General features: G+C 25.8%; 2 protein-coding genes across 2 annotated transcripts; one reads left to right on the forward strand and one right to left on the reverse strand.

The window, feature by feature from the left end:
* The first annotated feature begins 1,023 nt into the window (after positions 1 to 1,023).
* Positions 1,024 to 3,327, forward strand: LOC103309941 (trehalase-like). The gene is made up of 2 exons (XM_029485620.1): positions 1,024 to 1,684; positions 3,091 to 3,327. Exons 1-2 carry the CDS (start codon positions 1,121 to 1,123, stop codon positions 3,313 to 3,315), a joined length of 789 nt encoding a protein of 262 aa, XP_029341480.1. The 5' UTR covers positions 1,024 to 1,120; the 3' UTR covers positions 3,316 to 3,327.
* Positions 3,328 to 10,559: 7,232 nt separating this feature from the next.
* On the reverse strand, positions 10,560 to 11,002 carry LOC103309942 (peroxidase mlt-7-like). The gene is made up of 2 exons (XM_008186687.3): positions 10,845 to 11,002; positions 10,560 to 10,775 (listed from the first exon to the last, which is right to left on the reverse strand). The coding sequence occupies exons 1-2, from the start codon at positions 10,942 to 10,944 to the stop codon at positions 10,591 to 10,593; spliced, it is 285 nt and encodes a 94-aa protein (XP_008184909.1). The 5' UTR covers positions 10,945 to 11,002; the 3' UTR covers positions 10,560 to 10,590.
* Positions 11,003 to 11,008: the final 6 nt, after the last annotated feature.

Genomic DNA, 11,008 nt, shown 5'->3' on the forward strand with positions numbered 1-11,008 from the left:
CATTAATTATTGTTAGGTTCCTGTAGAATAAAATCTATGTGGTTATGCCTCTTGCGGCTATGCCTCATATTATATGGGTCGTAATCATTATTACATTTTGAGTTAAATTAATTTCAACTAAGTAAATTTTTTTTATCCAATCATTTTTTAATTAATTAAGTTATAAAAAAATATATTAGTTGTTGTTTAGCTTAAATTTACTTTCGTTTTCTTAGATTAACTTAACTTAACGAGTAAAAAAATTCAAGCTTTATATAGCGGTAAGTGTGTACATATAGTGTAAATCTTATTATGATTTATGTTAAAGCTCGGGGGAAAAAGACATAAGCTCGAGATATTTAGTCTTACACGGCTAGTAAATTTTATAGATTAATGATTATTTTCTATTGATATATAATAGGTATTACTATATATTAGGTATGCATAGAATAATTTAGTCGTATCATAGGTAGATTAATATACAATACGAGTTATATAATACTGCAGGGTAGTGACTGTAGTGGGTGTTACTAATTTACGAATTACGATTCGGTGCCAAATGTCCTAGCTGGTTCAGGCATTATTTTTTTAACATCAGTATATATTTTCATGATTAACTTGTTTTGCTAATATAAGAAAATCACATTATTATTTTACGACTGTTTTAATAAGTTAAAACAAAGCTTAAAGTATTGGTTAGTAGGTACCCACAAAACTACAATACTACATTATAATTATTAATATTTCAACAACATAAAGAACTATCGTAAATACTAAGATGACATTTATGTCTATAATATATACGACGTCTCAATGAATAAAATATAATTATGTACTTAATTTCTGAACAAGATAATATATGATTTTCATAATCCCCACATTGGTTGGAAAATAATTTAATTTTGTTACCTATTGTTTTTATTTATATTTTTTTATCTAATTTACATTAAAAAATGTAATATTTGAAGTCAATGGTAAACGAGCGATGTACAAAATATGTAAATATATTTTACGTGCATATCATAATAAAATGGGTAAGGGGAGTGAGATAAAGTTTCATTTTATCGGATAACAGGTATTGTCTTAGCTCTTAGGTTATGATGTGGTCAAAAACGTTGTGTAAATAAAATTATGTCGTTGTATGATTGCAGGAACCCTGTCAGATACAAAAACTAGGTCTATCGTCCCGGTAGAGTTAAACGCGTTAATTTATTGGAATGCAAAAATATTGAGTGATTTCTACCGGGAGATGAATAACACCATCAAGGCATCGATATATGAAAATGTTTCTTTAGAATGGGAAGAAGCAGTAACAGCTGTTTTATGGGATGAGAAAGTTGGTGCTTGGCTAGACTTTGACATAATTAATAATAAAAAACGAAAATATTTCCATCCTACAAATATATCACCATTGTGGACTGGATGTTATGCAAAAAATAATACAGAATACATTGTATCAAGGGTAATTGACTATTTAAACAAAACAGAAATACTGCGGACTCCTGGGGGTATACCGACAACTCTCAGGAAAACCGAACAACAATGGGATCATCCTAACGCATGGGCTCCGCTACAGTACATTACAGTTATGGCTTTGGAAGGCACCGGTAATGCAGTTGCACAACAAATGGCATCAAAAATCGCTTCTAAGTGGTTGTGCACAAACTTCGTGCCGTATTATAACGAAAGTAAAATGTTTGAAAAAGTAAGTCCGATTTTATGATATAACTGAATAAAACAATTTATCGGGTAGTAAGGGGATACTATGCAGTGTAAAAAATATTATTTTAATTAATTATAAATTTACATTTCATTAATCCGTTTTTGACTATCAATTTATATTTATAATTCACAACGATCATAAACATCATAGGGGTATGATTATTTGAGACAAATGCTTAAAGGTACTAAAAAAATGTGTGCACAAACATATCGATTGGTCTGCAGGACAGTAATTGAAAATAGTTTAGGTGGTTTAACTGATAGGCAGGTTTCACGTGAATTGTAGGCTGCATGGCTTAAAATACATCTGGTTTCGGGGTACACACCGCACACTTATTAATTTCACTGTTACTTTTGGGCATTGACTGCGTTGACAGAGCAAAAAAAACCTGTGGGGGTTGTAACACACAAAATCCCCCCTCCACTTTTATATATCACTTACCCTGTAAGTCAGTTATTGAGGTAACTTTTATAATTATTTTAAATCACTTAATGCAGTAAAAGCCTATATGAGTAGTAAATTGAAAAATATTTAAATATTTTTGTATGTAATCATCATCAATTAGAATATAATTTATGTAACAAAATAGTTTATAAGAATATTCAAGGTTTTTAAAAAACAAATTTGATTATGTTTATAAAATAATATTGGCTTCGTTAAATAAATTTTTATAAATTATAACATAATATTATATTTATATTATTATGTATGTAGATACTTTTAATTACATTTATTATAAGACAAAATAACTATCTAATTCTTTAAAATCCGATTTATGATTATAATAATCAGTTTAAACTTTAATTTTTTAAAATATTTTAACATACTTTAGACTTAAAATAAACAATAATACATATTCATAATATTATGCGCTAAGTACCTACAGCTAATTATATGATATTATGACAATAATCTATAAATTATGGTCCTCTTACTAGTTAACTTTTCAGTAGGTATTACAGTAAACAATATTGTATTTCAAATTTCAATAGACACACAATTTAAATATTTTATGTACCTGGATGTTAGGTTATTTTGTACTAAAGCAGGTACCTAATTACTTTGAATTGACCCATTATATAATTTCTTCTTTTTTGTTATAACAAACTTGCCCGTAGTATAGAAATAAAATAAGTAGGTAATTAGTAAATTAAAATATTAAATGATTAATGTTTGTTATTTCTACAAAACTAAAAACTTGTTATACAACTTGTGACAGACATTTGTCATTCAGGGGATACACATTGATTTTCAGGAGACACAGTATTTTAGCCTCTGGTAGACTGTATACATTTTTTAATACTTCTTACTACATCTGCAGACTTATTTAAATAAATCATATTGTTGTTTGTTTATCGTGTATACTAATTCGCCAATTTTTTTGACAGTACCGAGTGGATAAAGGTGGCAAAAAAGGAATAAGTTCCGGGGAGTATCCAATCCAAGATGGATTTGGATGGACAAATGGTGTCGTTTTAGAATTTCTCCAAGTTTATAATTCAACAGCATCCATGGACAATTGGAATGTAACTGCGCCAGACTGCGATGATGTATTAAAGAAACTAATAATTGCAAAGAATAGTAATAATTCAAATAAAATAGATAATGATTGATGTAAAAACAAATTAAACAATAATAATATATATAATATAAAAAGTATAATGCATTTGATTACCTTGACTCAAACTACAATTGGAAGAAAACTCTTAAATTTATATTTCTTAATATTTTTAATATATCCATATTTTGTTGCAACGCACTTGTTGAACCTATATTATAAATATAGTATAATATTAATCGACGACCAAACAAATTTTAAATTGTGATAGATAATTTTAGTAGGTTTTGAATTTATTTTTTTATGGTTATTAGTGGATGGTTTGACTACGTCATTCTTAGATTGTTAATTAGAATTTAACAATATTGTTATAAATACTTTTTTAATCAGACTTTTCTACATTACATTTCTAAATTGGTAAGTTAATTTAACAAATACCTGGAGCTAAAAAATAAGTGATAACATATTAACAATATAAATTTATATACAGTGTGTTTCAAATTGTATGTGAGCATATTTTACCATGAGATATTAAAATTAGGAAAATTATGGAAAATATAGGTATCTACGTCGAATAATAAAATTATGAAAATAAAATAATATCATTAAACAGTGTTATAGGTATATTTCTTACTGTTATTGATCATCATCGATGATAACCCATTTACCAAGTAATAGTATTAATTGATTTTACTTATAATACAATTATGAAAATAAAATATTTTTGACAAGTCGATGCTGCTATACAACAATACCGTATCGACTGTCGGTGACGAATGACAAGAACCGTTTCCTGTTAAAAAAATAACAATTTATTTGCTAGAAATAATAAATGAAAACAAAAATTAAATATGGGGACGCATTTCTAACTCAATTAAATTAAGGGAAACTCTGAAATCTATGAAAAAAATTAAAGCGGACTAGCCTGCGGACATCCCCAATTCGAGCACTGATTAAATTAAGAAAGCGGGTAAAAACATAAATTATTGTGGACAATTATTAATGACCTAATATGTAAAAATGGATAAAGCATTCATAATTAATAAATTAATTGATAAAAAATGGTATTGCGAATTGCGATTACAAACGGAAAAAATTATTTGTGATGTATTTAACATTTATTTTTTTTAAGTATGTACTAAAATAAGTAGTTCCAATAATTTTGAAAAAAATACTTGGATCAATTACTTTAAATACTTCCTTAAAGTATATGTATTTAAAAGAAAATAAGTAGGTATCAGCAAATACTCATTTTTTTTTTAGTTTATATTTTTTCTCTTTCGATTTTAACCGTGTAAAATAAAATAAAATATATTATGAATTTATATAATTGGTAAAAGGTAGGTATGTTTTAATTATTTCATAGAAAATATAAATATACCTAATTTTAAGAAAACATTTTTTGTAATACCTAACTGTATAGTACAATATATATTGGCCAGCAGACATTTTTCTTTGGCCTTCCTATAGTTGTAACCTAACAAAAAAATTGAAATGACACGCCTGGGCCAAAAGGCTTACAGGTTAGGTTAGGTTATATTACGTATATTGTGTTTCGAATAAAAAAAATGAAATAGGCCGAATATTGGTAAGTAGTATAAAATGATTTACTTTCAGTGGTTCAAAAAATATGATAAGAATATATAGGTATTGTTAGTAATTAAGATATACGGTAATATAAAAAGTATCTATCAAAGTATAATATAATATGATGTTAAAATTAAAGATATATGTGACCTATAAATCATAATTAATTTGTTAAACATGAATAAATGCGTATTGATATAGGTAGATATTTAAATAAGTATTAATAATAATTTAAATGGTTTTTGATGTTTAAAAACATTTATATTGTGACTTATATGAAAATATGAAATGGTAGATATTTAAAATTGAAATAATATTTATATAACTATATAATATATTTCTTATAAATAAATATATCAATGTTTTATACGACGTTATATTTTTTAAACATTCATAGAAATGAGATCCTAACATTTTATTAATATTATTTTTAAACTTTCATCAAATTTTAATTAAATCATTAATATTAATACTGAACCATTAATGTTTTTAAATGATTCATTAAATGTTTAAAATTATAAAATGTTTATTGGGTAGGTAACACACATACCCATGCACATTGCAAAAGCAATAATTAACGATCTTGTTTTTCGTACAGGGAGATAACTATAATGATAGCCACTCTTCATAAATATACCATTATAAGAAAAGTGTCATCATCATAATCCTAATATACCCCTATATTACAATATTGTATAATGTATATATACACAATACAGCCACTCAGATTTTCATATTATAATACATGGTCATATAGGTACTATTGTACCCTTTTTCTTTGTAAAACAAACTATTTCATCGGCTCGGATGATACCCATCGACCATCAGTCCGACACACACAACAGCATTCTCCCTGCGTATGCCCTCGGTGGCGGTCAAACGTGATGAGGGATATAAATATATAATACATGTTCAGTATACTTTATATTTGTGGGTCTTAAATAATAAATGTACTTTTAAAATATCTTTAATATATCAATTGTGTTCTCAATTAATACTAATAATATTATAATTAAATCTACATTAAACCTATTTCTTCTTCCTTCGCACATCGAATACATAATAAGCCTGGAATCGAATTAGGGGAAGTTAATTCATTATATAATTAATACCTTATATATATATATATATGAGAAGGTGGTAATTTAGAATGTGTACGCAATATGTATAAATAGTAAATAATATACAAGTAAAAAGAGATAAATAGTATATACGTAGGTATATTATATTGCATGCACATCCTATTTTTACATTACCACATAACTTTATATGCACACGATTAATAAATATAATAATAATAAATGTCTGATACGTAACTCGTTATTGCTTCTAAATCATATCTTGATTCTTGTCGCATAATTAATTTTTTTAATTTAATAAATTAATTTAATTAAAATTCGTCTAAGAATTCCATTTTTAATTTTTCCCTTAACCAATTTATCATTTGTTTCAAATTTCTCAAAAATATTTTAGCTGTATCAATTAAAAATATTAATGAACATTATTTATTGTACTTACAAATTTGATCAACGTTTAAAAATGTATTTAATACAATTAAAAATGTAATTTATTAAATATTAAAAAGAGACTCATAATTCATTTTAAAAATATTTATTAAATATTTATTAAAGATATATTTTATTTACTTAATTATAACTATATATTACATTTGATCCAAACTAGTTGACATAAAAAATCCTTATAGATTTGCATGTAGTGTTAAATGCATTAATTCATTCGGAACACTTAACAACTACCTGAATATTATCAATTAAAAATGAATGTAGAATTTATAATAATTACTTACATATTTTCATTACTTTTACAGAAATATACGTATTTAATTATGTTGATTAGTTGAGTATTATAAATAGAAATCTAAATCCAATCGTATAAAATAATGCTATTTTTGGTATGTCAACTATAGTTTAAAAATCATACCCAGCATCATATTACATATTATAGCCTATGTAGGCTAGACATTAACGAGTTAAAAATTAAAATTAAGTTAAAATGTTAAGTCAATAGTAACTAAGTTAAATAATTCGTTAATTTTTTTTGTAACTAATTTTTAACTTAACCGTTGTATTCTTAACAAATTTAACGTGTTAAGTTTGTACTATTTTTATACAGATTTATTTATAATTATGTTGCGTTATGAAATATTATAAAAATGAAAATGAAAATGAAATATGTTATGAAATATTATAAAAATGACAAAGAACATTATTGATTTGCGCAGATTATCGGTGTTTGTGTGTGGGTTTTTACGATAATTTCATTTTTTAGCAAGTTATGTATATATAAGATGTCGTAAATTATAAATGCTCATAACTCACTTAAAAACTCAATATATATATATATTTATGTAATTTATATAACTCACGTGATCTGCTGAGCGTAAATTTGCAATGTTACGTACCTACTTTTCAGATGGAAATAACAAATATATTTGTAGCGTCCTCTGAATGTAGTTACATAATGTTAATATTTCTTCAATTTCAATGAGATAGAGACGACGGAAATTTAGAGATATCGATATTCACCAAGGTATAAAAATCAACTGCAGTGTGATGCAGTACCTAATCAGGGGCAGACTGGCAGATCGGGTGATCGGGAAATTTCCCGATGGTCCAGTCGAATAATTGAATTATGGAGCCGGACAATTTGGTTGTACAAGTAACTTATTACGGTTTTTAGATTATAATAATAGTTTTTGGTCTATTTAAAATGTATAGAATATAACATAAATAATACGTCAATACGAAAATCATCGTACCCACCTAATAATTTTATTTCGAAAATATCATAAGTTTTAAAAAATACCAAAATATCACTAATTTAATGAAAAATGTTAATGTAATTAATATAATCATACAGTCAAATATATTTTAATTTTTGATCTCATTTCAATAACTTGGTGTGACATTATTTGTAGACTAGAAATATTTAACTAATTTAAATATTTGAAGTTATAGATACTAATATTAATTTATTATATGAGTACTTACCTAGGAGATAACGGCAGTTTAAATATTACAGTCAATACTATAATGGAAACTATAATTGACGATTAAAATATGTTACTTATTACTATAACATTGTCATAAAATATATTATAAAGGTTATAGGTATATAATATAGTTGTATTCCTGAAAATTTTCAATGTTTCTAAAAATGGGATTCAAGTAGGTATGTAAATTAACGCAGATAGGATATTAAGCATAGATAAAAATGAACGTAATATATATTTGCGTGTCATAAATAAAATGTAAAGCATAACTTATACACTTTCGTGGTCTCCAAATCGGCTTCTTTGTATATTATAATAAGTTCAATAAAAGATTGTTAAGCTTGTTAATCAACAATTATATGATGAATAAAAGACCACGGTGGATGGTTGCATTGTTTTTGTTGATGTCGGTATTTGTTTTGTTACTATAATAAAATCACGTTATTTTTTACGACTGTTTTATAAGTTGAAACAAAGCTTAAAGTATTGGTTACTAAGTACCCACAATACTACAATACTACATTATAGTTAATAATATTTCAACAATATAAAGAACTATCGTAAATACTATGATATTTATTGCCATAATGTCAGAATGTTACTAGTCATTAATAATTATAAATATTACCAGTTTTAATCTACAAAAATCAATTTTTTTTCTCTTTTCGTACACGATTTCATCATAGTTTCATTTACTAAATATTTAATGTATTGAATCTGAAGATTTATTCGAATTAGATTAGGGTCTCTATTTTTATCTTTACTCTATAGACTCTACAGAGTAAATGTTTCTAAACTATTAGTACTGCACGTTTTTTTGCATATAACTGCACATATAATTTATTGTAAACTGTTATTATTATTAATATTAATTCGTTTTGATACCTTATATGTATATTCTGTATCACATTTACCTATTGTGCCTAAGGTATAGATTTTAAATTTCTCTTAATAATAAAAAAAAATATATATTTTTTCTAGAAACATGTCCACAACAATTAATATGAAGCATAATGGTTTTATTTTATTTTTATCTGTCATACGGATAATTAAAACTTGATCCCGAATTTGATAGTATACTACGTCTCAATGAATAAAATATAATTAGCCATTAGGTATGACGCGGTCATATGGTAATGGCAGTTTGAATTCAATCCTACAATTGTATCCTACAAATATATCACCGCTATGGACTGGTTGTCATGCAAAAAACAATACTGATTACCTTATAACAAGGGTTTTAAACTATTTGAACAAAACAGAAATACTGAAGACTCCTGGGGGCATACCTGCAATAACCCTCAGGACAACCAAATGTGTGCACAAACAGTTTGATTGGTCTGCAGGACAGTAATTGAAAATGGTTTAGGTGGTTTAACTGATAGGCAACGTGAATTGTAGACTGTACATTTTTTTAATACTTGCTACTACATCTGCAAACTTATTTAAATAATCATATTGCCAATGGTTATCGTGTATAATAATTCGCCAAATGTTTTGACAGTATCGAGTGGATCAAGGTGGCTAAATTGGATTGAGTTCAGGCGAGTATCTAATCCAGGATGGAATTGAATGGACAAATAGAATGGTGTTAGAATTTCTCCAAATATACAAGTCCACAACCTCCATGATGGACAATTGGAATGTAACTGTGCCACTCTGCAATGATGAATTGAAGATACTCATCGACGTATACAAATTTAAGTACCGCTGTTAGTTTTATTAATTATCTATTAATTGGACAAAATACATTTTTTTTTTTTTGATTCATGGTCCTTTAATTTATTTTGAATTTATATAATATTATTATCTATTTTTTTGTTTTGTTTATTTAACATTTTTACCGAATAAACATAAAGGGTTAGATTTTTTTTTTGTTTTTATATGCTGTAGTACAAGAAGACTTACAATTCATATTAAAAACATAACACATTGGTAGGTACAATGAAAAAAGGTTAGACAAGAGGATGATTATTGATTATTAAATTTAAAAACTTATAGTTCTTAAAAACTGTTAATATTGTTTTTCAACAATAATACATTATAAATATATATATCAATGTTTTATACAAGGTTATATTTTTTAAACATTTATAGCATTTACATCCTGACATTTTGTTAATAGTTTTTTTAATCTTTCATCAAATGTTAATTAAACCATTAATATTAATACTGAACTATTAATGTTTTTAAATGGTACATTTAATGTTGAAAATTACAAAATGTTTATTGGGTAACACACATACCCATGCACACCCAATAAGTAACGCTAAGTAACGACGCACTTTTCGTACAGACTTTAACTTTAGATGTACACAAATAATATGATCACAAATTGCTGATACGTAACTCATTTTTGATTTTAAATCGTACCTTGATTCTTGTTGCATGATTAATTTTTTAATTTAATTCCATTTATAATTTTTCCCTTGACCAAAATATTTTAGCTGATTCATTTAAAAATATTAATGAACATTTATTGTACTTACAAATTGTATAAACATTTCAAAATGTATTTTATAAAATCAAAAATGTAATTTATTAAAAATTAAAAATAGACTCATAATTAATTTTAAGAATATTTATTAAAAACATTACACATAGGTAAAATGAAAAAAGTATAGATTAATGGCTGATAATTAAATTTAAAAAAACTGTTAATATTGTTTTTCGACAATAATACATTATAAATAAATACATCAATGATTTCTCATTTACTCGAGGTTATTTTTAAAATGTATCGACCATTTCTGACCAGTGATTGATGTTGATTTTTGGAATTAATTGGGAACTACAGAGGTGCAAATCAGCCATTTCAGGTATCAAAAATACTTTTTTCTGCATCATTGTGACATTATTGCTGTTATCACAAAAGATTCTGGCAAGCGTCACTTTTCTGATTTCTGTCAGTTGATCTTAAATATTATAAAAATATAGTTAAAATCAGGATCATTCATAAAAAATATTTCACATTATATACTAACATTCATTGAATATATTTGGTAAATCGTAAAAATATCTATCTGCTATTCTAGTTCTTATAAACTGTTCTCTAATGATACATCTCATCGTTGGGCCAACCATTGAGTCGTCTTCGTGTTTCTCAAACAATAAACCTACAAATAGCTCTATATCTCTCCAATGATTG

Source organism: Acyrthosiphon pisum, chromosome X, assembly GCF_005508785.2.
Source record: "Acyrthosiphon pisum isolate AL4f chromosome X, pea_aphid_22Mar2018_4r6ur, whole genome shotgun sequence".
Classification (NCBI taxonomy): Eukaryota; Metazoa; Arthropoda; class Insecta; order Hemiptera; family Aphididae; genus Acyrthosiphon; species Acyrthosiphon pisum.